Consider the following 25,884-nt stretch of genomic DNA (forward strand, 5'->3'; position numbering starts at 1 on the left):
CAATGACAGAGATTCCCTAATTCTCTCCGAATTAAAATGCAAAGAGAAGCAAGACTGTTTTCTGGCAGGAAGCCAGGGAGGGCCCGAGGGTCACCTAGTCCTCCCTTGGGAGTCATTCTTGGCAGGTTGTTTTTCAATTCCTTTCTTTGCTTGGGTTGTGTTGGATTCTAGAATCTTGCGCTTCTTGTATGTAGGGATGGTTTGTGAGCTTTTTAGGAGCAGACAGGGTGGAGGGACAGAACAGAATACAATATACATTGATGCGAGTCTCAAGATTTGCAAACTCTTAAGAGGCTTCAAATCTACCTAGCCTGCATGTGGCTCCCCTACCTCCTCACTTCTCTTTTAATGGGAAATGAGAAATCTGATGTATGGTTAAAAAAAAAAAAAAAGCCTTGTCCTCCTTCTTCCATTTCAAGGGAGAAAGCAAGGGGCCAGTAGTTTTTCTTTGTAACTGAAAAGCAGCAGCATGGTGTTACACCCATTAATTGGCAGGACATTAGGGAGAGTCATCTAGTAAAATGTATACTTACTGGGTTGTTCCTCACAGACATTGTAACTCGATGTTGACTACTTCTCTGTACCTCAGTAGCATCTGTGTGTTAGATCAGTGTCTCCCAAAGGCCCATGTGTTCACGGTTTGTTCTCTGGCCTGTGGTGCCATTTGGGAGGTTGTAGACACATTGAGGTAGGTTCTTGTGCAATGTTTTTAGTATACTTGAGGGTATGCTCTTGAAGGGATGATGGGACCCAGATCCATCCACTAGTTTTTCCACCCTGTCCATGAGGTGAGCAGCTTTGTACTATTGTGTGCTTCTGTGAGCTAAGATAAACCCATTCTCTTCATGGACTCATTATCTCAGGCATTTACTCTAGTATGGTAAAGCTGACACTCTATTTTGTCATATGTAAAGTAAGGCTCCTATGGACCTTGAACATTTTTTGTGAGAAACAAATAAAATTATGCCAGGAATGTGGTGATGTGGATGCTCACTAAACGTGGAGTGCCAATGTCATTCCTACTTTCTAGAGCAGCATAACAGCAGAGATGCAACACATGTTCTACACCAGTCTCTAGGGAAGGGTAGGAAGCTGGGGCACAGTGTAGTTCAGTGACAGAATGCTTGCCTGGCATGTCTTAAAGCCCGGTGTCAATCCCTATCCCTGTAAACAAAACACCAAACAAACAAACAAAAGGCAACCTTCCCAGAAAAAGGTAGCACTCGGACTTGTGGGGAAATTGTAATGGATCTCCTTAATAGTTTTCCCAGGAGGCTGAGGAAAACAGGTTGGAATTTTATTTCTTCCTCTAACAAAGAAGGGTCTCCTTTAGAAAGTAGATGAGCTAAAGTTTATTTATTTTCTTAACATTTAAAAATGTTTTATTCACTTCAGTAACATGACAGACAGCTGAAAGTTCTGTTAAAATTCAGAGTAGGAAAACTCCCAGTCCCATTCCTGAGGTGCAGTGAGGGAGTTGGGCCAGGTTCAAATTCTGCACGAGGCTTCTCCATTAAGTTGCCATGACCATGAGTGAGGAACATCTTGGCCTCAGCTCCATGAGGAGACAATTCAACTGCTCACAAAGAAAGAGCTAGACTGTGATGGGGACTGGTGCCTTAAGTCACTAGGAGGGTCAGTTGGTTCTCTCCAATAGATGGCTCAGCACCTTCTGGAGAAGAAAAGTAGTTGGGGTTGGAGGGCTTAGACAGTAAAGGCCTTTTCAGTCCAGTGACACTTTTCTTCTTTTCTCAATAGCAAGGCCTATAACTACACAAGTCATCAGCGCCCTTCCCCTTTGAGCTGCAGCCCAAGAGTGTGTCCATGGCAGAGAGAACCTCAGTGGGACTCTTCTGGGATAGGAGAACAGCCAGAGAAGAAGCTGGTATTGCTGGCTAGAGCTCGCTTCTTCTTCTTCCCTGTGGCCTTATTTTCTTGTGATTCTGAAGGTTTCAGTTCTGGCTGGTCAGAGGAAGGAACTAAAACAGGCCTCAGCAGCACCTGATCTGCATCAGGTATCTTCTTTAGGATCTAGAAAGACAGACAGAAATGAATAGATGGGCTCAGCTGAGATGCTACAAAGGCTCTTCACATCCCAAGTAATACAAGGCACCCCCCCCACAACTGCTCCATTAGATAAAACACGCCAGCCAGCGCTCAGCAGTTTGATTATATCTTCCCCCACAATTATCTCTCATAGGCTTCTATCATAGCCAATGCAGAGAAGGATGTGAATATAGAATTTTCATGTCTCATATTTAGCCACTCAACCTTGCTACTGGGAGTTATACAGACAGGGTTGAAGAAGCTTAGTCCTGAGGTCACCTCTGTGGGATCTTCCAGTTTGAAGGAGCTTTCAGAATCCTGGGTTCGCTCAATAGCATCTGAGTTATCCTGAAATCAAGCAGACAAGATTATAATTTAGCTCCCAGAGTTACAAAACAGCCTGTTCTTCTTCAGCCAGGGAGGTCCCAGTTCTGAGGACCTGACCAGCCAATTACTCAAAGCAAACCTAAGGAAGTTGCTATTGGAGAAGTTTAGCATATTCTGTCTCCAAAGGAATGAAGTTATGCTTAAGAGGTAGACTCCCTAAACAAAGAAACCAAAAAAGAAAAACAAAACAAAACATCTTCAACTTACGGCAAATTTTAGGCTGGGTGGTGGGTGATAACATTCTGGAGACAGGCGGATCTCTGTGAGTTCAAGGCCAGCCTGGTCTATAAGGGGAGTTCTAGGACAGCCAGGACTATTATACAGAGAAAACATGTCTCAAAAATACAACAAGGACCTATGCATGTACAGAATGAGATATATGATGAAGGAAACTTTAAAATTAGGTCAAACTGGATGTGGTGGTATATATCTGTAATCCCAGAATTTGGAAGGCTGGGGCAGGGGGATGGCAGGTTGATCCAACCTGGGGTATTTAGCAGGACCTAGTCTCAAAGAAAATAAACAATAAAATTAGGCCAAGCTTTGGTTATTTCTTTGATTAAAGTTCTTTAACCTACAATCTGCAACAGCACCCCTATAGGAGGCTCCCTGCATCAGTATTTATTTTGGAAAAGGAAGTAAAATCTAAAAGACAAAAGTCACTGAGGTCACAAGGTGACTCTGCATAGAACTGGGATTAAAACTGGAGCTGTTGATTGTAGAAACAGCTGGATTGAGAACCAGGAAGCCTGAGGTTTAATCTTAGTTGTCAGGACCAGCTATATATCAGGCAAGTCACTTCAGTTGCCTCTGGATTTTAGTTTCCTCTTCTGTAAAATGGAAACCTTGACCCTAATCAATGGTTTTCGCTAACTGAAATTCTAAGGGGAGGCCCAACATGAAAGTAAGTGAAGAGCAAATTGTTTTGGTATAAATGGAACTCTAAAGGTTTTGGGCAGAGACTCTTTCATGTGGCAGCTTCAGGGTGCTAGAACCCTAAATGAAAAACCATGAGAACAGGAACTCTTAAAGGCCTCCATTATGTCTCTGGGTTTTAGCCTGACCTTGCCACTTTAGGCCTCTGATGCTTACTTAGCTTAGAAGTCTTTAAAATAAAAGGCCCAAGCCAACTATCTCTCTGTAAATGTTCATGAAATGCATGATGAATGTTTGTTACACTACACCTGTAGGAGTTTTGTATTATGCATCAAGAGCTGTGGCAAAGGTTTGTTGCCATGGGTACAAGCAGGTATAAGGAAGTAGAGGGATTGAATCTGTTTTCTGCTACTCTTCTCAGGGCACATTTTGTTTCCCCAAGTTTGTTCTTCCTGGGAGCAACATAAAGACAGCTACAGAAATGTTGGCTCACAACAGTGGTTAGTAGTCCTGTGGGTCTTTTCCTAGAGTCATGGAACGCTTGGTTCCCATCTCAAGATGCCAGAAGGATTAACTTCCTTTCTGGAAGCTGCTATGTCAGTATGTGGCTTTCACAGTTTCAACTAAGGCTCTGGGCTAGTTTGATCCTGTGTCTCTATCTACCTGTAAGTTCTTGCTTTCCTGTTCCTTGTTCCTGTTTCCGAAATCATGCAGAAGCTTCCCAGACAAGGCTGGGGGTAAGGGTGGGGACTGCATACCTGAGGAGTGAAATGTCCTTCTCTGGGTACAGAGGAGCAACTGTAGGGACTACAGTGCAAGAGATTCCAGGTTTCAGGGTGGAAAGAAGAAAAGGACAGAAACGCTGGAGAGATCCGAAGGGATGGGAGAGGAAGCAATACTGATCTTACCTGGCTCTGCTGTCTGTTTCGACACTTTGTGGGGTCACAGCTGCAGGCCACATTACAGTCTGACCTTTGCTTTCTGCACCCACACTGTTTGTTCCCACACCAGCCTTTGCAGGAACACTGCAAAACAGGTTTGTGGAAAGACGCATTACTGAAAGGATTAGATTATAAAGTACCTGTCCTTCATATGCAAGTCTTTTCAGAAACAAAGGGAAGAGTCACCATATCAAACCAGTCTTCTCTAACGCCTCTTTTCATTTAATCATGATCACTAGGAACCACCAGAGGGTAACTAAGCAGGTTATACCAAACAACTAAATGCTCTATTTTAGGCAGCATAGCTGAAGATAGCTGTCCTCACATGACAAGCACTGGGTAAACACTAGTCTCAATTTCATGGGCAAAGACCTACAGGCAGCATGGCAGTACAATTAGGCTTATTTAAGGGCTGAGTCAAGTTGTTCTGCAGGGAGCTTGTTCTGGAACTTACTCTGTAGACCAAACTGGCCTCAAACTCAAACAAAAAAACACCTGCCTTTGCCTCCTGAGTGTTGGGATTAAAGGCATGTGACACTACCACCTGGACTTTAAAATGTGTAGCCCGTAGTACAGGCTGTACTTGAACTTGTGATCCTCCTGTGTCTGCCTCCGTCAGCAAATCCTACTGGCATGTGCCACCATAACCAGTATTCTACATTTTTTGATCTACCTGACTACTTCCTTTCAATGCACTTTGTTACATTTTGTCCAGTGTCAGTTAGTCTTGAGTACTAACACATCTACAATATCACTAAAGATAGGAAAAAAAATCATTTATATTTGAATATATTTGAAATTGCAGTTTTCACAGCACACACACACACACACACACACACACACACACACACACACACACACACACGCACGCACACACAGCCAGTTTACAAGGTACACTTGTTTATCAGCTCTAACAACAGTAGAAAGCAAGCTGGAAGGATGATTAATCGGTAAGATAACAAAAATTACAATCTAAAAATATTGACAGGCTTGAATTATAGGCTGAAAGCAGAAAGAGAAGATACAATTCAAGTTCAGCATCTAGCTTTCCCCAAATCAGCTGTATATGTATAATATATGGAGATCTAGCTTTAAAGTAGTCTGCACAGCAGGTCAAGGAAGCCCAAGCCTTTAGTCCTGGCACTTGGGAGGCAGAGTTGGACAACCCAATCTACACGGACAAGTCCAGGCCAGCCAGGGATATATAGTAAGACCTTTCTAAAAAAAACCAAAACACTCCCCCCAAGTCCCCCAAACAAAAATGAATCCAATAGTCTGGTGGTTAATGAGGCCTGAAATCGCAGCTGTCAGTGTCCCCCCCCCCCCCCCCGTCACATCTATGGACTCATCCTGAGTTTATAATAAAACTCAGGATAGTGTATATAATTCTTTCTTTTTAAACTTTTTTATTTTATTTATTTATTTTTTAGTGTATATAATTCTATAAGAAGTTAAAGCTCAAGGCAGGATTTTAATAGTTATATACAATATTCCATCATGTAGATATGGCAGTTTATGTATCCAGTCCCCTAATGGTAGATATGAAGAAAGTTCTGAAAGAAAATATTTGTTATTACAGATCATATTGCAGTAAATATCCTTGTACACAAATGGATTCTAAACTATACATACAGGCAAGGCCCTCCAAATCTGGCCCAACTACACCTAAATTTTCCTTTCCCACTTCTCAACACGATAGTCACAATGGCCTTCTCAGGTGTGTCAAGCACATTCCTGCCCTGAGGTCTTTTCATTTGTTCTTCCCTTTTCTCCTTTCCTTCAGTCTCTCTCCTCTCACTTTCTGTTTTTGTGACTTAGGCCTTCATAACATAGCCCAGGTTGGTCTTGAACTTGTGATTTTTCTGCCTTAGCCTCTAGAGTGTCAGGATTATAGGTATGTACCACTATACCTGGTACTGCTCCTTTTGTTTAGATCTCCTCATAATTATCTGTTTCCCAAACAGCCTTTCCCCTCGCAACCATCCCTCCCTATGACTTCACTATGGAGTTTGTTTTCTTCTAAATTATCATCCAGAACTATTTTGTTTTTCTGGTTACTATGTCTTTTCCTACAAGAATGTGTTCACAATGACAAAGTTAATTGTTGTATTCTCAGAAATAGTGTTCATTCCTGACACAAAGCTACTTAGAAAAGATTCATTGAATGAATACAGCAATTTCCATATTGATGACTATTTCCTTTGTACGAATTACTATGTGAGTAATTACTGGATCAAAGAATAGTAAGACACACAAATATAAGAGTTCTATGACTTGTTTTACAGATACTCCTTTAGAATGGCCTTGATCCAGTATGGTATCCTGGGTCCTTTGTCCATTTGTGATTCTTCTAAAGGCTTCAAAAATTCTTTCTTTACCCTGTTAGCATTTCTCTATTTTATCACATGGGATAATAGAAATCATAACTGAAGGACTGTCATGAGTGATTAGACTTTTTCATAGCCAAGAGCCAGTGGAATGATTTATAGAATAGTACACATCACACATACAAGGAACACTTTCTAAAATCTAATAGCACACAACAGCTGGCTGCCGAACTTCTGCTTTTACTAGTCTTCAAGCAAGCAGACACTAGAGAGGCCCCCCCAAGTCAGATTATTTCTAATTCACCTTAACTTGGCATGTTTCTTCTTAATTATTATCTTTTTCTATAATTCCATTTGCTCCTTAGCATAGTAAGAAAAAGAAAAACACCATAACAGGTAAGGAAGATAAAGTAGCCACTGAGTTCCTGGTCTAAGGTTTTTTTTTTTTGGTTTAGCTTTTTCACTAATGATAATACCAGCATATGGTAAAAACAAACTGGATCTGGGAGTCTGAACACACTACATTTCAAGTACTGATTACCACTTGTTTTGCTGACCATGGGCCGATTAACTTTCCTTTTGTGGGTCTGAATGGTTGTTTAAATTATAAAAATGCTATACAACATGAACTGGGGTGATCACTTGGGAATCAGCTTTAGTAAAATGGTACAGAATGCTATTCAGATTGCTACAATCCTGAAAAAAACAAAAACAAACAAACAAACAAACAAAAAAAACAAAGTGAGCTAGCCAACTTGAATGCTCAGGTGTGTCTGCTGCCCTCATAGTCCCCACAGAGGTAGTCCGACAAGTGTCCCTTAGAGCCAGTGCCTCTGAAGGAGCTCCAAGGAGTTCAGATAGAGGGCAGAAACCACTTTGAGATTTAGAAGCTATCCCACTGGAGTTAATTGTACTGAGTGAAATTAGATTGTTAGCTCATACCCCTTGGTTGTTCTTCTTAGACATCTTGACTAATTCTGTTGGTACCCACTCCTCATCAGCATGATCATCACTGTCATCATTCTCCTGCTCAGTCACAGAATGCTCTGAATACTGTAGCTCCTCCACGTCCACGATTTTCTCTGGGTATTTTTCTTTAATTCGGCAAGGTTTGGGCTACCAAAAAAAAAAAAAAAAGAGGCAGTTAAAGTTTTTTGAAAACTTCACATGACATGCTATCATCTCAGTAACTATGCCAGCATTATTTAGAGAGATTTCAGATTTCTTAAATATATTCCACTCGGTTTTGCCAATCACAAAAATTCTGCTTTAGCCTTTGGCCTTGGAGTCTTTGAAGAGCTAGAAACTGGAGGCCAATCAATTTGATGGAGGGAGGACTCATGGTTTAATAAGCATTTCTGGATGGACAGCTGAACATTACTTTCTTCTTCTGTTCCTTTTTAGGCCATGTCATATAATAACTGCATGATTGACCACAATTAGCCTTCTGAGGAGGCTGAACGCCTATTTTCCTTAGGATTGTATGCTAGTTTTACTGGGACTCCTTAGTCTTATATCCTTTTACAAAAGACAGGTTTAGTATACTCACTCAAACCTGGGCTATGCAAAGGTATAGACAAATGAACATCTTACCTTAGGTGGTATATATTCAAAGGAAGAGTCTGGAGACTGAAGGATATTTTTCATAATATGGGTTTTCTGTGTGCTGGCCACTTGGAGGAGGGCCAGTTTCTGTTTGAATAGGAGAGACAAAATATATATTGTTAGGGCAGATTTTGGGAGCATTTATGGCTAAACCAGATTCTAGACCTAGGCTATCTTCCTTGTATCACAATAAAGGGAGGCTGGGTGACAGTAGTTGGAGGACTCTCACTTTCTAAGATCACTATTAGATTAAGGAGGGGGTATACTTTATTTTTTGTTTGTTTCTGTGTGGGTTTTTGAGACAAGGTCCCACCATGTATCCCTGGCTGGGTTAGAGCTTACAGAGATCTGTCTGCTTCTCCCTCCTGAGTGCTGGGATTAAAAATGTATACTACCACGTCTGGCAAAAACTTGGGTTTCTAACACTTTGAAATGCATATGACTGGATTACATGAAAACTTAATAGAAGGCCTCACAAAATTGGGCTAAATATAGCCATCAAAACTGAGGACTGCTTCCAAGGGCTAGCTAGCCTGAGTGGCAACAAGGGTCTCCTGAGGCATATCAAATGTGTGGAAATTTGTCTTACCTGTTTGATGGCATTGTTTTCTTGGAGAAGCTGCTGATTTTGCTCACATATTTCTTGCATCTTTTTAAGCTCTTCATCCTATTCTCAGATAGCATAATTATAGGTGAGGTTATTTTGGGTCCTATATAAGAGTTACCAAAAATCTTAGATGAAAACACTTCCTTCAAGTGTCTGGTACATGATTGGTTTTTACACAGCAGGCAGACGCACAGCAAAATGCCTCATTCCTTGTTCCTAGGTACCCTGAATACCTTATATCTCAGTATCTCCCAATATCCCTGAATATACTTGCAGGAAGTAAGCTTTCTTATCCTTTCCTATTCTCATAGTGACTATGCACATCAGCGTGCTGGTTCAGCAACCTGCACAGCATTAGCTCTTTCCTGAAATCTGCAGGTGCTTCTGTGCACCCTTCTCACATAAGCTGACTAGTCTGAATGCTACTCTAATAAGCCTGGTTAAACTTGCTGGCACTTAAGACAACTGAATTCATGTATTTAACTTGTTTAGTTATGTCTTAAGGTGTGAAGTGCTAAGGTAACTCGGGCTGACAGTGCAGGAAAAAGATTTGAAGTTGAACTAAAATAGTGCTCCAACACGCTACTAAAGGGTGTGGTGTTCCCAGACTTTGAAAGAATTTTAGACCCTGGGCATTTTATTAACATGTCAGGTCTTGGCTCAGAACAAGCTCAAAGAGACACATTTGAACGCCCTCAGGATTTTTTCCCATTTATTTGTATTATTAAGTGCATATGAGCGCAGGTGCCTGTACATGCTAGAGGCCAAGCTTGGGATTCCTCCTAGAGCTGGAGTTACATGCAGTTGTGAGCTGCCTGGCATGTGTGCTGAGAACTGAATCCTCAGCAAGAACACTAAGGGCTCTTAACTACTAAACCATCTCTTCAGGCCCCCTGCTGTCAAGATTTTAAGTAAATACACTAGATGTTCCTCAGCTCTGGAGCTTAGTGTTCAGGCAAAAGAATCAGGAGGCCTAAGTCTGACAAGGAGTGTCCTGTTTCAATGTTGAAAATTAGGTTGTTATTATTTATTTGTATTTTCAATACAAATACTCTTGGCTGTCCTGGCACTCTCTCTATAGACCAGACTGGCCTTGAACTTACAGAGATCCTGTTGTCTCTGCCTCCCAAGTGCTGGGATTAAAGGCATGCACTACCAGTGCCTGGCCTGAAAATTAGGTTATTCTTACTGCAGCTACACCAATTTCCCCTAATCAGATCCAACAGGGCCTTGAAGGAGTAAAGGCTCTGGTCTGTCAACAGTTAATTATTTTCTGCCTCAAGTGTCATGGCTCAAATGAGATAGGGTTCTCCTTCAGGCTTTTGCTTACCTGACATTTCAGAGTGCTCAGCAGCTGCTGTTCTTTTTCACTAACTGACTCCTCCTGCAGCTTCCCTGCCATTTGGCATTGTTGCAGCTGTCCGAGAAGGTACAGCACCTAAAGAATAGACATAATCACTGTGTGAAAGCAAAGGAGTAAGGGGAGAAAGGATTTTATCTAGTTCAAGTCATGATCCACAACTTTTTCTGTGAGTTATAGGTAAAGACTGTCTTTTCCTTTCGTGTCCAAAGTAATACGCCTCTTAAAGATGGCTTTCAGCATGTAATCTTGGGATTGGAGCCAGTGGCTAATTGCCACTTAGACAAGTCACTTCTGTTTCAGGTTACTTACAAAATGTGAAAAAGATCACATAGCCTTTTGAAGGAAGCTTCATGTGCCATTACTGTTTGTTTACTTATTTATTTTTTTTAGATTGTGATAGGGATCAGTGTAGTCCAGATAGGCTTTGAACTTGAGATGATTTTTCTGCTGTAACCTCCCAGAGTGCTAGGATTACAGGCATTGACCACCATGTCAGGCATAGTTTACGACTTTTATAACATGAATACCCAGAAGCAGTGGCAGCCCATGCCTCACATAACTTCTTGTCTGGTAAAAGTTACCTTTTCTTGCTCCTGTTGCTTCACTTTGACCAGCTCAGCTTGCAACTCCCTCTCTCTCTCAGTGAGATGATTTTGCTCTTGAAACAGCATCTTCTCCATGTCAACACAGCTGGCCTTACTCTGCTTCAGGCTGCTTTCAAGCTTGCTCACCTGTATTTTGGAGGAGACCAGCTGAAAGGAAAAGGGAAAGTCATTTTATGTGAAGAATGATCTGTCTTCTTTCTCCCATACACTGAACAAGGAAGGTCACTTTCTTAAAGTGGTTTGAGGAAAGTTCTTTCAAGAAAGTCTAAATCCATTCTCATTTTTTCCCAAGTCAAATGGATTCTAACACTGAACTAAAATACTGCTATTGGTTTAAAATACTTTACTTTTGATGTGTATGGGTGTTTTGCCTGCATGTATGCCTGCACACCATGTACATTCCTGGTTCCTGCAAAGGCCTGAAGAGGAGGTGTCAGATCACTTAGAACTAGAGTTACAGATGGTTGTGATGTACCACATGGGTGCTAGGATTTGAACCTTGGTCCTCTGAAAAAGCAGTCAGTACTCTTGGGTCACTGAACCATCTCTCTAGTACCCTAATAGCAATGTTTTAGTCCTAGGCCATAAGTTGATATTTATGCAGACACAGGCATCTTAGGGATAAAAGGCATGACTGAAGTCATTTATCTGTTGCTCTGCATCAAGGCAAGAATAAACCTAACATGGACAATATCTGACAATTTTGAAATTCTGAAAACTTCAAGCAGATCTTAAATCACAGGACACAGCTTATAGGCAAGTCTGTCTCAGAATCTCTCTGTTCACATGTTAGAACTCGTAGACTTGATTACTGAAATTGTAGATCTTTCTAGATAAACCTCTTTAGGCAAGACTGGTAGTACTGTCCTACTTTTATTTTCACTACTAGCCCAGACAGCGAGCGTCATAAATTCCAGTATCCCCAAGACTAGTCAGCATCCCTTAGAATAAATCTGCTAGCCCAAGACAAAAACATATAAATCGTAACAATGCTCAATGCTCAAACTTCTGGATTCAGAAGCAATATACTTGTCTTCAGTGATCAATTTTGATTCATCTTCTAATAATTAACAATGAAATCATACATTTAAGATCAGTGAAGAGGGCTTTTTTTTAAAAAAAAAAATCTATATATAGTCTCCTTGAGACCACATCTCAGGTTTTAAACGTACATCTCATAGGTTTTTTTTTTTTTTTAAAGTGGTACAATACTTCATGCTGACCAGTAACTTCTTATGGCATCTTGGTCTTTTTATATTAACAATAGGTCACATTAATGCATACTTGCTCTGTCAGGCATGATGAGTATCAATTTATGATATTTTTCTAAGTAACTGTCCTGCAATTGCTTCTAACCAATTTTTATCTATTAAATGTTCAATATTGGATTTTCTACCATGAAAAGTACCTATAGCACTAAGAAAGTGCTCCTTACACTTCAACCTACCCAGCCAGGTCCTCTGGAACTGTTATTATTAGAAAGAGCGATTTTACCTCTCCAATTAAATATTTTATGGCACATTTGGCTTCCAGAATTGTGGCAATATTCTCCCAGCGTTGTTTCTGCCTGTCTTCACTTTCAGCATCCAGGAGCTTTTGCTGTAGGTCCGCAATCTGAGCACTCCTTCAGGGAGAGAACAATGAGATTTATTGGGACCAGCTTCAACAGTGAGGAGAAAGGGAGGAGATTTGACTAGAAAATTAAGAGAATTTTATGTATGGAATGATCAGTTAAAAATGATAAGCTACCTTATTCAAATTTTTGTGGTCCCTCCAATCCTGTAACAAAAGGAATCCCCCCAAGGAAATGTCCAAGTGGCTCTAATTTCATTAAATATTGGTTGAAATAATAAGAAAGAGAGAGAGAAACTTAGATTGATTGATTTTTTTCTACCTTTTATTTATTTCTTTGTGTATGTGTAGGTGTAGGGGTGAGCACATCATAGTGAAAGACCAAAAGGTGAAGTTAAATGAAGGGCGGTTTGACCTGGAAAGTCAAACAATATCTGTTCCTTGGAATTTACTAGCTTCCTCTCACCAGGCCCTGAGATGACAAGAATTCACACTGCCCCTCCTTTCCTGTGAGTCAACAGGTGGTAAATAGGGTCCTTAGGCAACAAAGAGATAGCTGTAACTCTGGTTTGCCCAGACAAGATTAATTAGCACACCCTGAGGCCCTAAGGTCTGCAGACCCTAATAGCAGACCATCCGGCCTCCAAGGGTCACGTACTCAATGGACAGAGGGTCCCACCCCTCCCTAAGCTTGTGGGGTTGCCTTTAAAAACACCTGGGCCCAGGGGAGGGGGGTTCTCTCTAGCCTGTATGCTGGAGGAGCCCGTTTGTGCAAGCATTTCCTGTTCATTAAAGCCTCTTGCATTTTGCAGCAACTGGACTGGACATTGAGTTATTGGGGTATTGACCAAACCTGGAAGACTCCTCATTCTGAGGGTCTTACATTTTGGGGGCTCATCCGGGATTTGGTCGACCCCCCCAACTCAAATCCATTGCCAGTTGGAGGTAAGAAAGAGCTCGCAACCTATATGTTTGATGTATGTCTGATGCGTCTGATGTTACATGTTTTTGACTCGAGTACTTGAATCTGTGCCTGGCCTGCACAGGACTTGTATAGGACCACAGGGGGAGACAGACGTGTCCTGAGACCCTTGGTCCCGCCCTGGACGAAAGTCCGGGGTTGTTTGGAGGAGGGAAGGAGACGAAGTTTCTCTTCTCCAGGGGCCGGCCGGCCTTTGGACTTGCTTCCCTCCCGCTTTGTAACTTTGGTTTTGGCGCCATTTGTCTACTGCGCGGATTTGTCCTCTTTGTCGGATTGTTCTGTGTTTTTGTGTCCTTCTGTTCCTACTGTTTGTGTCCATTTCTACTCTCCCCATGGGTGAACAACTAACTACCCCACCTAAGTTTGACTTTAGATCCGCATGAGAGCAGGGCGGGAGACCCAGCTATGAGCACACTCGTCCCCTGCTCTCACGAATGTGGCAGGGCAGCCAGAGCCGCTGGGGCTGAGCTTCAGCTGAACAGCCATGGGCCACGCGCGGCCTGGGCAGATCCAAGCCGGAATGGAAGGACAGGGTTATGACTTATGACCCTGTCACCGCACATGTTTGGTTCCCAACATCAGCCTCCAGGGCTGACCCTTCTCCCCAGATCTTTGTAATTGGAAAAACGAACCACCCCATTTCCTTATGTTCTCTCTCTAGGCTATTTGAGATGATTATTAACAGTTTCTGCTCGAGGCTAGAAAAACATCCCTGGAGCCGATGGGCGGCCAGCACAGCTGAAAAAAAAAATGAGATTGACTTGGGATTTCTTTTGACTCACCCCAGTTGGGACTTCAACACTGCTGAAGGTAGGGAGAGCTTAAAAATCTATCGCCAGGCTCTGGTGGCAGGTCTCTGAGGTGCCCACCTCGGACGAGACGGCCCACCAATTTGGCTAAGGTAAAGAGAGAATTTTTTTGACCCTACTTCAGAAGCCCAGAGAGCTTCGGTGGCTCTGGTCTTCATGGGGAAATTGGGCCCCAGATATTAGGAAGAAACTCCAGAGACTGGAAGGGTTAAGAGACAGAGAAAGTGTATTGAAGGGACAGAGAAGAGAAGGAGAGAAAAGAGGCTTAAGAATAGTGTATGAACTTTCTGTTAGTTATTTGTCCCATTGTTCTCTCAATATTTTTTCCAGTTAATTATATATTCTAGTTTTTAACCCTCTTTCACATATGTGGCTGTTAAAGATTTTCCCCCATTCTATAGGCTGCCTCTTCATTGGCATGATGGTGTCCTTTGATGTACAGAAGCTTTTTATAATTTCATGAGGTCCCATTTGCTGTCAGAAGCAGGTGCTTCTTAAAAGTTGAAGCGTGTTCACTATTTCCTTTTCTATTACATTATGGTCTCAGGTATTAATTTAAGGTCTCTGATTTATGTGGAGTTGGTTTATGTATAGGATCTAGCTTCATTCTTCTACATGTACGGAACTAAACACTTTGAACTGCACCATTTGTTGAAGATGCTGTCTTTGTTGCAGCGTGTATTGCTGGCCTCTCTGTCAAAAAATTTAAGATTTCCAACTTCGTTTTACATTTGTAAGGTGAGAAGAATGACACCTCATAGAGCATCATAGTGACTGAATGACAGATGGATCTCAAAATACTGCTACTTTCTCTTTGTTACTCTTTGTTCCCTCCATAAAAATCCTTTGAAAAGAAAATACTTGACTGTGTGGATTGATGGTACCTATTTGGATTCCAGGCATAGCATTTTATGCTTCAGATACAGCCCAATTACCTGAGCTCCAGTTCAGTCTCAAGGTTTTCAATCTGCTTCGCAATACAATCCCCTGCTTCTGAATCTGAACCATGCACTTCATCACGTGAGAATGTGCGCCTCTGAAAAGACAGCGGGCAAGAAGGTGGGATTTAAAAGGAGAGTCCTCCAAAGCAGTGAGAATTTGACAGTGGTGATTGCCAGCATTTTCCCATGACACTTACTCGGAGTTTGGGAGGTGGGTTTTCGCCAGATTCTCTTTTTTCTTTGAGCTGTGCCACATCCTGAGCAAGGATTTTCCTGTCTTCAAGAAGGTCATTCAGATGCCGTTTGGCTTCCTCAGTACTGACCATAACCTCAATTTCATTTCCAAGCCAATTCTAGAAGAGAAATCAGTGATGTATGAGTTGGGGATAAGGATTCCATGGGCTATATACAACTGAAATTAATTTCATTTAGACCAGAGCCTATGAAACTAGAAGTGAGATCTTTGTGTCTATACCACTAAAACCATTGCCTCTCTAAGAATTTTTATCAACAACATTCCCAAAGTCATGAGAGGCTTTCTATATCAAACCTTTCTCTAGCTATCCTACTACTTCTATTTATTGTTCCCATAATATTATCTATATATATTTGTAATTAACTATCATGACACATGTTTAAAATAGAAGGTGGGTGAGGGGCTGGAGAGATGGCTCTGAAGTTAAGGGCAGTTAATGCTCTTCCAGAAGACCCAAGTTTGGTCCCCAACACCCATGTTGGGCAGCTCACAGCTGCCTGTAACTCCAGCTCCTGGGATCTGATGCTTCTGGCTTCACACACACACACACACACACACACACACACACACACACACACACACTCACTCACTCTAAATCAAAAAAATTATAAAGTAATAAAGTAAATGGAAGGGATTTTAAAAAGAAAACATAATTAGCTAAATAGACTTTTAGAAACAGTAACCTTAAAAGCTGGATATAGCTTAGTAGTAGAGTGGGTGCTTATATTCAAGATGCTATAAATTCAATCCCTAACACCAAGAAGAGAAAAACCCACAAAAGACAGTTGGAGAGAGTTCTCAAAAGAACAAGAACTGTTCAAGCTCAAACCAGACAAAATCTGAGGAGGTGGGAAGTGGACCTGAAGTCCTACCCTAACTGAGGAGCTATTGACAGCTGTCAGGGGATGAAGTTAGCTTTTTATAAGGGTGTGACTCTTGGTAGGCAGACCACATTCCAGTGGATTGCCATACAGGCAAGAGTATTTGGGCAGCACAGACTGAACTGGTGTGTATAAAAATAAAAATGAACAGCACTCAGGAGGAAGAGGCAGATGGATCTCTGTGAGTTTGATTTATAGAGCTAGTTCCAGAACAGCCTCCAAAGCAATAGAGAGAAACCCTGTCTCAAAAAACAAACAAACAAACAAACAGACAAACTAAAAACGAGGACATGAGATTGGTTGGGTAGGGGAGGTGGATCTGATGGGAGATGGGGGAAGAAAAGGATGCAAAATTCTCAAGGAATTGATAACAATATTTCTAAAACAAGCAATAGCCAACAGCAACCACAAAACCCCAGGGATCATACCTGAGAACATTAAGATGATGATGAAGATATACTGTATTAATAGTGATAAAGAAAGCTGGAGTGGTTAAATCAGTACCAGGTAAGCAGAATCCTTATGTAAGAATACTATCATGAATAAAAGGCCCATTTTATCAGGAAGAAAATAATTCTCAATACAAAGCACCCAAATCTGTGAGAAAAAAACTATCTTTATTCCAACAAAGAAGACAACAGAAGCAGCAGTTTACTGTTTATGAGAAAGACACTTTAAAAACAATGCAGAGTAAGTTCAAATTAAATGGGTCTACAATTACTACACTAAACACTAATCAAAAGAGAGCTTGGAGGACTACATGAATATTAGAAGGAGGTTTTAAAGGCAGGTGGGGTATACCTACAACAGTAACACTCAGGAGGCTGAGGTAGAGGACTGTGAGTGTGAGGTCACTATGAGCCTCAAAATACCTGACTCAAAAAGCAAAACAAGAGATTTCTCAGCACAGGACTCATGTTCAGGTCCTAGCACCTACAAGGTGACTCACAACTGTCTGTAACTCCACTTCCAGCAGACATATGCTCTCTTCTGGCCTCCTCAAGCATCAGGCATACATGGGCTTCACATAAATAAATGCAGGCAAACATACACATAAAATAAAGGTACGTATTTTTAAAAGCAAAATGAAATAAATAATAAAGAAAAGGTCATAGATTTAGAATAAAAGTATTACCAAGAATAAAGAAGTTAATCTCATAAAAATGAAGAAGCCAATTAATACTTTTTTTTTTCTTTCAATTGAAGCAACGTCTTCCTATGAAGTCCTGGTTGGCCTGGAACTTGCTATGTAGAACAAGTTGGACCCAAACATGGTATGATTCTCCTGCCTCTGTCTCTCAAGTGCTGGGTTTAGTTTACAGGCATGAGCCACCTTGCTTGGTGAAGCCAATAAATTCTAAATGCTTATGCCAGTAATACCAGAACTTCTATTCAGCACATGTTCCCAGGGGGACAACAACTGCTCTATACTGTGAAGCATATGAAGCAGAAGTCAGCTTCTGTTATATGTTTTCACATCCCATCGTATCTACAAAATATATATTTTGTCTCCCATACCTATACAATCATTTTGTTTTTCATTTACAGTACCGTGTTGAAGAAATTACATTAGATATTAAATACTTTTTGTTAGATGATTTTGTACAACTCTAGGCAGTGTGTACTACTAGCATACTTAAGGTAGATAAGGCTGAACTATGATACTCGGCAGATGAGGTGTACTAAATGCATTTTCAACTTAATATAGGTGCTTTGGGATGGAGCCACATTATAATATGAGAAGCATCCATCCATAAAATAAAATAAAAATACTACCATGTATTTAAGATATTAGTCTGTAGTTTTCTTGTAATTCCTTTATATGGTTTTAGTATCATGGTAATGCAGGTGTTCTCATAAGTTGAACAGCAAAATTAATCTTTCTGATTCAGTTGTCTAAAAGACTGATATTATTGCTTCCTTAAAAATTTGACAAAATATGCGATAGGCATGGTGGTGCACACCTTTAATCCCAGCACTCGTGAGACAGTGCCAGATGGATCTCTGTGAGTTCAAGGCCAGCCTAGTCAAAAGACTGAGTTCCAGGACAGCCAAACCTACATAGTGAGAAATGGTCTTGGAAAAAAAAAATTTTTTTTTTATTTTTTGAGACAGGGTTTCTCTTTGGCATTGGATTGGAGCCTGTCCTGGAACTAGCTCTTATAGACCAGGCTGGTCTCCAACTCACAGAGATCTGTCTGCCTCTGTCTCCCAAGTGCTGGGATTAAAGGAGTATGCCATCACTGCCTGGCTGAAAAAAAATTTCTTCATATATGACAAACTTAAATCTACCCCCTACTTCCTCCCTTATTCCCATCACCAGAAAGGAAGTTAATAACAAGGGGCTAGGGAAATGACTCAGTGGTTAAAGCACTTGCTACAGAAATAGGAAAACTGGAGTTTAGATCCCTAGCATCTACTTAAAAAGCAAGTGCATGGTAGCCTGCCTATAAGTTCAGCATTTGGAAAACAGAGACAGGGCACCTAGGCTATCACAAGGGTCATACCCACCCACCCATACAGCTGTGCAACTATGCATATACACACACCAAACACACAAACATTGAACTCAGGTTGTTCAAGTTAGGACATGTTTTTTCTTCAGTAAACCTCAGTAGTTTGTGTGTTTCAGGGAAACTGTCCATTTCCGTTAAACACTCAAATTAAGGCATTTACCACATTCCCCTTATTAACCTTCATTATAATATATAAAATATACATAAAATACAGTGATAAAATTTATGAAATTTCTGTTAATTGTATTTTGTTTTCTACCTATCCTTGACCAGGAAAGCCAGACGCCTATGAAAGAACCAACAATTTCTTTTTAAAAATTAATTATTATTTAAATTAAAACACTTATTTTACATACTAATTCCAGTTCTCTCTCCCCTCCCCCCCTTTCTACCATTCCCACCATCCTCCCATTCATTCCTCAGAGAGGGGGAGGATTCCCAGGGGAGACCATAAAAATCTGTCACATCATTTGGAGTAGGACTTAGGCCCTCCCCTGTGTATCTAGGCTGAGAGAGTATCCCTCCATAAGGAATGGGCTCCCAAAGTCAATTCATGCATTAGGGATAAATACTGGTTTCACTGCCAGAGGCCCCATAGACTGCTCAAGTTCCCCAACTGACACCCATGTTCAGAGGGGGCTTGGAGTACCAACTCTTTCTTATAGACAGTTAACTTGGAAAATTGATGTTTATGCATATTTTACCATAAACATATTTGTTTAGCACAATGCCTTTTGAAAGGTAAGCCTAAGTTTACCTTCATTTCAAGACCCTCCTGCCTCAGTCCCCAAAATTCTAGGACCATAGGTATGAACTATCAAAATTAGTAATAATTTTATGTTCATTAATTCAATTCTACTGTTCTTTATTAGTTTCTTATTTCTGCAAACTGTGTATTTAATTTTACTTTCTTAGTTTCTTTAAGGAAGAAGCTGAGATCAATGACTTGCATTCATCCTTTTCTAACATAGGTACAATGACTTGCATTCCTCCTTTTCTAACATAGGTACATAGGGCTAGAAATTTCCTACAATAATAATGTATTTTCATTCAATTCAAGTTGCATTCTAATAGTTTGGGTTAACTTTCCTCTTTGACAGTGCATTATTTAGGAGTGTACCACTTAGTTTCTAAGTATCTGACGAGTTTTTCAAATATAGTTGCATGTAACTCAGGTTGGCATCAAACTATAGTGAAGCAGTTTTGAACTTCTGATCCATCTATCCAGTGTTGAGATGGCAGCATGTGCTACCATGCTGCTTTTCAAACTTTTTGTTATCCATTTCTACTTTAATTCCATCATGGTCAAAAACATACTGCACAAGACTTAAGTTGTCTTAAGCCAGTCAGAACACCCTGAAACTTATTTTATGGCTCAGAATCTTGGTGGATTTTCTCTGCAAATATATTATGTGACTCATTTCCTAGGTGTGTGTCAAAGTGAAATGACAACACTTATGCAGAAACCTACATGTGACCTTTCCAGTAGTAGCTTCTTTCACGCAATGGCTTATTTTAGGTGTTGACTTGATTGGATGAAAAAATACCTAAAGAACAAAGGTAAAGCCATTTTTTTTCTGGGTACATCTGTCAGTGTGTTTTCAGGAGACACCAGCAATATGAGCAAGTGGTCTGAGTCCGGGGTTGCAGATAGAACAAAACTGACAGAAGGAGGGCAATTCCTTTGTTTTTCCTGGAGCTGGGGCATGATAGCTCCAAGTACTTTGATCGTTGGACTCTGGGACTTGATATAACACCCCAGATTCTTGAGCCTTTGCCCTGTGATTAAGAGTTACACAACTAGGCTCTCAGTGTTTAAGTTATCAGACTTAGGCTCAATTGTGATATAGTATCCTGGAACTCCAGCCTGCAGATGAACTACTATGGGACATTTGGGTATCTATAACTATGTGAGTCATTTCTCCTCATAAATCTCTCATGTCTGTCCGAAAAACCTGATATAACTCAAAATTGTTATTTGGGTGTGGCAGTTCATAGCTGTACTCCAGCACTCTGGAGGCTGAAGCAAGAGGACTGCTACAAGTTAGAGAGTAGTTAGCCTGGACTATAGATGTCTAGGCCAGTCCTTACCTCACAAAATGTCAAACGCATTTAACACTTGACTGGATAAACAAAATATAATAAATCCGTACAATTGAATATGACTTAATGAAATAAATACAAGTGCAAACTATTGATACAAAATACACATGAATCTTAAATGTATCACATTAAAAGAAGCCATATTTCATGTTTGTAATTATAATACCAAAACAAAGGAGAGATAACCTGTATGAGAGGTGCTCAGCAGTTGAGTACCAGCCTAGCATGCACAAGGCCTTGAGTTTAATCCTTAGCACTTACTGAACTACCCAATAAAATACTTTATGTCAATTATGCTTTAATAAAATAAACTGGGTTAAAAAGCAATGCCATTTGCCATTCTAATACCTAAAACAATTAAGCCACAAGATTATTTTAATAATAAAATTATTTTAGGTACATGGGTTTTGTCTGAATGTATGTTTGTGTATCACATGAGTTCTTGGTATTGGCTGGGTAAGAAGAGGATGTCTGATCCCCTGGGACTGGCATTATAGATGGTTTTAAGCTTCCGGGTAGGTGCTGGGAACTGGATCCCCTGGAAAAATAGCTAGTGCTTGTAACCACTGACCCATATCTCCAGCCCCCTCATTTTGTGATAAAGCCTTTAATATTATTACATCTTAGCTATAAACTCTATGCAATAATCCTAAACAAACTCATAGCAGACTTGGCAGAAATTTTAAGCCAATTTTAAAGTTCAAAAAAAGAGAGAAAGAAACAAAGAAATGAAGGGAGGAAGGGAGGAAGGAAGGAATAAAAGAAAAAAGAATAATGGATTTATGAGGATTTACACCATCTGATGTTTTGGAAATTTAGGGATACCATTTAAGACATTTTGGTAGTAGCATAAAAGTAGGTATATAGAACAATGTAATAGAATCTACAAATAGATAGACATATAATTCTGACAGAGGTATCATGCCAAAATGAAACATAGGACTACATGTAATGATTGAAAATCTTAGAAATCATGAGTTTACTGAAGATGTCAAATAGTACATGAAAACTATGAATCATAAAAGAAAAGCATCAATACATTGGATAATATCAATTAAAAATGTATGTTGGGGATGGTGGTGCATGTCTATAATCCCAGAATTTGGTGGCGAAAGATTTACACAATCTGAAGGGAATCCAGAGCATAAACCTAGCACTCAGGAGGTGGAGGCAGGAGGATTAGGAGCTCAAGTTCATCATTAGCTATACAGTGAATTTGAGGCCATCCAGGAATATACAAGGTCCAGTCTCAACAAAGATAAGTAGCTAGTTTGAAATTCCAAAGATTCTACTTAAAACTGAAGAAAAGCAAGTCACAGCTTAAGAAGATAACTGTAAAACAGATGTCATCTGTTGGACAAGATATACTCAAGTTATAGAAATAATTAAAAGTTTATAAGAAAAACTATAATCCAATCCAAAAGTAGGGATACTTCACACAATAAAACACACACAAAGAAGTAGGCTGGGCGTGGTGGCTCACACCTTTAATCTCAGCTCTTGTGAGGAAAAGGCAGGTGGACTGCTGTGAGTATGAGTACAGTCTGATCTACATAGTGAGTTCTGGGACAGTCAGGGCTACGTAGAGACCTTGTCTCAGAAAACAAACAAACAAACAAGAAACAAAAAAGAAAAGTAAAAAAGCAAGCAGACACATGTAAAGATGCTCTCCATCCTTAGTTATTAGGAAAATGATAAGTATAACAAGATAGCATTATTTACCTACTAGAATATCTGAAATTTAAAAGACTGACCATACTGTAATGTAAGTATTGCTGAGAATAGGCAGCAATAAGAACCTTCATTCACTGCTAGTAGGAATGTAACATGGTATAATCACTTTGGTGAACAATTTAGTAACTGTTTAATAGGTAAAACATATACTTAGCAGATGAGAAAGCTGTTCAAATCTGAGATGTCTAACCAAAAGAAATAAGACACATAGTTCCCACAAAAACTTGATGCATGAATGTTCTATACAGTATCTGTAACAGCCCAAAATGAAAATAACTCAAATGACCACCAATGGGTGAGCAGAGAAGTTATGATACATCATACAATGTATGTAAAAGTAACTGATGTATGTAAACATATGGACAAATGTGAAAATAATTATGCTGAATAAGGTGTCAAAAAATTAGATACTGTATAATTCCATGATGGGAGATGTCATTCTGTAAATATGTTTCTCATACTGGTTAATGAATAAAGCACTGTTGGCCAATAGGAAAGCAAGACAGGCGGGACTAGGAGACAAGGAAGAAAGAGGAAGTAGTAAGGAGGAGTCAAGATGTAGACTGGGGAGACGAGACATCTGCCGTATTCCCCGGTAAGATGAGACCACGTGGAAATACATAGATCAACAGAAATGGGTTAATAATACTTAAGACAGAGCTAGCCTATGAGAAACTAGTACCTGGCCAACAGCAGTATATCAAATACAGAGTCTCTGTGTGTTAATTGGGGCAGGCATGGTGGGGGGGGGGGCGTCAGACCAGTGGCCTGGAGGAAAAACCTAACTCCTTAAGATTATAAAAAATACAAATTTATAGTGACAGAAAACCTTTCTCTCTCTCTCTCTCTCTCTCTCTCTCTCTCTCCCTCCCTCCCTCCCTCCCTCCCTCCCTCCCTCTCTCTCTGAGGTGAGGCAGGGTTTCTCTGTTTAGCCCTGGCTGTCCTGGAACTCGTTCTGTAGACCAGGCTGCCCTTGAACACAGAGATCCACCTGGATCTGCCTCCTGAGTGCTGGGATTACAGGTGTGTGCCATCACCACCTGGTTATATTTGGGTCTTTAATTTTAAAAGAAATTAAAACTTTTTAGATTTACTGAATGCATCTGAATGTTTTGCTTATATGCATGTATATGAACCAGTGGACTCAAACTCTCCATGTAGCTCAGACTTGCCTTGAACTCATGATTTTCTTGCCTCAGCTTCACAAATGCAACAATGTCATGACCAGAAAGCATTATTTGGGGATTCTATGTTTATTGGTTACTTTTCTCATTGCTTTGACCAAACACCTGACAAAAGTAACTTAAGGAACAGTTTATTGGTTTTCACAGTTTAGTGGCATATAGCTCCCCACGGCAGGGAAGGCATCCAGGCAGGAGTGTGAGGTGGGTGATCACACTGTGTTTAATGTCAGAAAGCAGAAAGACAGGAATACTCCCACTCTGCTCACTTTCTACTTTTTATTCAATCTAGGATCCCAGTCCATAGTATGGTACAACCCAGCATTTCATCAAAATGTATACTTTAAATACATACCATCAGTGTATGTCAATTTCATCAGAATAAAATAGTAACTGAGCTATGACAGGCAGGGATAGAAAGAATTCTCCACTCTTGTTCTTTGACAACAATTTAAAGATATATATCTTTTGAAAATGGATTTCAGGTGGAACTTCAAATGCCAGATTTACTTTTCAATCAACAGAAGTTATTTCCTATTTTTTCTCTCCCCAGTGCATGTAAGGAAAATGGCAGTTCAAGCTGTTCATACCTTCATTCGAGCTGCAGTGCCTTCCATCCCACGGCTTTGAGTCTCTTTCCGTTTATCTGCAACCTCCTTTTGCTTTTGGAGAGCATCCTTAAGACGTTTGTTGGCAGCTGCTGCCTAAATACAAACAGGAAATGGTTATGCTGAAGAACATTTTAATTTGCAGCATCCCAGTAAACAAATTCTAGGTTTGAATAGCTATCGGAAACAGGTTTTAAATTCTCCATGGATGTGAAAACTGATGAATAGCTACTGCTTCAGAATTTGTAAGAGAGATATATTTAAAGAAGTCCTGCAGGCTAAAAATGTCTGAGAATGTCATATATTGCTAGTAGTCTGTTTTTTTAAGGAAACAAGCCAAATTAGAATTTAAAAAATCACATTTGAATGATAAGAGTTTTCAAAATAGGTTTTATTTGTTCACAGGTCATACTAAATAAAAAGAGATGAAAATTTAGGACTTATTCAGCTTGCATGGTAGTGCATGTTCATAATCCCAACACTTAGGAGGTAGAGTCAGGAGGTCAAGGCCAGCCCTGACTATAGTGAGGTCAATGACAGTCTGCATTACAGAAAAACAAAAATAAGACATAAACCCCCAAATAAAACGAAATAAAAAAGATTTAAGAATTGCTGGCCAATACTGACATCTCTCATTTCCTAAGACACTTTGTCAGCATGTTTAACTATGAAGATGACAATTCATTTAAGCACAGCAGACAGGCTTTTTTTTTTTTAACCTACCTCCTCAGTTTTACGTCTGAGCACATTAAACTGTTTCTGGAAGTTCCTTTCAAGTTTGAGCAGCTCGTATTGCCTCTTACGATCCTGATAACAACAACAACAACAAAAAAAATCACATCTTAATTGACATTCAGCTAGCTAAAATAAAACCTTAAACTAAGAAGCCTTTCCAGGTGTCCTTTATATTTAAGGCTAAGTACAATACTGTGAGCTGGATTTATCTTCTCTTATCAGAATTTAGAACTGGAAGTTCTAGAAACTATGCTTGCATACATAATAAAGATCCTTGTCTTCCTTAGCTTATTGTTCTGTGTCCAAATCCTCCATTTCTCAGACTTACATCAATTATAAATATAACCATATGATGTGAGATCTGGAAGAAAGCAAAGATCATCCAATGAACGCCTTGTCCACATAGGTTACTATTGACAGAGCTAGAACTCAGTTCTACCAATAAAAAGATCAGTACTCTTATCCTCAACTTTAGGAGTTGATTGGTCATAAAACCCAGTGGCCGGGAAAAAGGAGAAAACTACCACAGAGCCAGACACATATAAAATGAGGACAACTCTAGCTAAAGAAGCTTCTTATTTCTGAACAAATCTAGCTCACCTGAATACATCCTCTCTGCTCAGAGATGAAAAATTAGGACCATGAAACATTATGGGATACCAGCTTCTCCAAACAACTATACTCTTAACTGCTTTCATTTCTTGGCCCCTTTCTTATCTTCTTAATCCATTAAGCTTCTGGTTCTACTTGTTGCTTACCCAATCCGTATGGCCTGATCAGCCATTTTAGTCATGTCCTTGCCAGTATAC

At 40.1% G+C, this 25,884-nt stretch overlaps 1 protein-coding gene across 3 annotated transcripts in view; it reads right to left on the reverse strand.

The window, feature by feature from the left end:
• Positions 1-1,341: 1,341 nt before the first annotated feature.
• Kif4a (kinesin family member 4A) overlaps positions 1,342-25,884 on the reverse strand; it is a 104,517-nt gene continuing 79,974 nt past the window's right edge. For 2 of the 3 annotated variants that reach the window (XM_051179023.1, XM_051179022.1), the window contains exons 18-30: positions 25,064-25,147; positions 24,323-24,436; positions 15,259-15,414; positions 15,056-15,156; positions 12,252-12,381; positions 10,734-10,904; positions 10,120-10,227; positions 8,772-8,849; positions 8,171-8,269; positions 7,520-7,693; positions 4,218-4,334; positions 2,272-2,394; positions 1,342-2,031 (exon numbers count right to left, since the gene is read on the reverse strand). In XM_051179023.1, coding sequence (XP_051034980.1) covers positions 1,840-2,031; positions 2,272-2,394; positions 4,218-4,334; positions 7,520-7,693; positions 8,171-8,269; positions 8,772-8,849; positions 10,120-10,227; positions 10,734-10,904; positions 12,252-12,381; positions 15,056-15,156; positions 15,259-15,414; positions 24,323-24,436; positions 25,064-25,147 — 1,647 coding nt within the window. In that variant the 3' untranslated portion in view covers positions 1,342-1,839. The remainder of the gene's footprint in view (positions 2,032-2,271; positions 2,395-4,217; positions 4,335-7,519; positions 7,694-8,170; positions 8,270-8,771; positions 8,850-10,119; positions 10,228-10,733; positions 10,905-12,251; positions 12,382-15,055; positions 15,157-15,258; positions 15,415-24,322; positions 24,437-25,063; positions 25,148-25,884) is intronic. The other variant, XM_051179024.1, reaches the window with a different exon arrangement.

The sequence above is a fragment of the Phodopus roborovskii genome, unplaced genomic scaffold (genome assembly GCF_943737965.1).
Source record: "Phodopus roborovskii unplaced genomic scaffold, PHOROB, whole genome shotgun sequence".
In the NCBI taxonomy this organism is placed as follows: domain Eukaryota; kingdom Metazoa; phylum Chordata; class Mammalia; order Rodentia; family Cricetidae; genus Phodopus; species Phodopus roborovskii.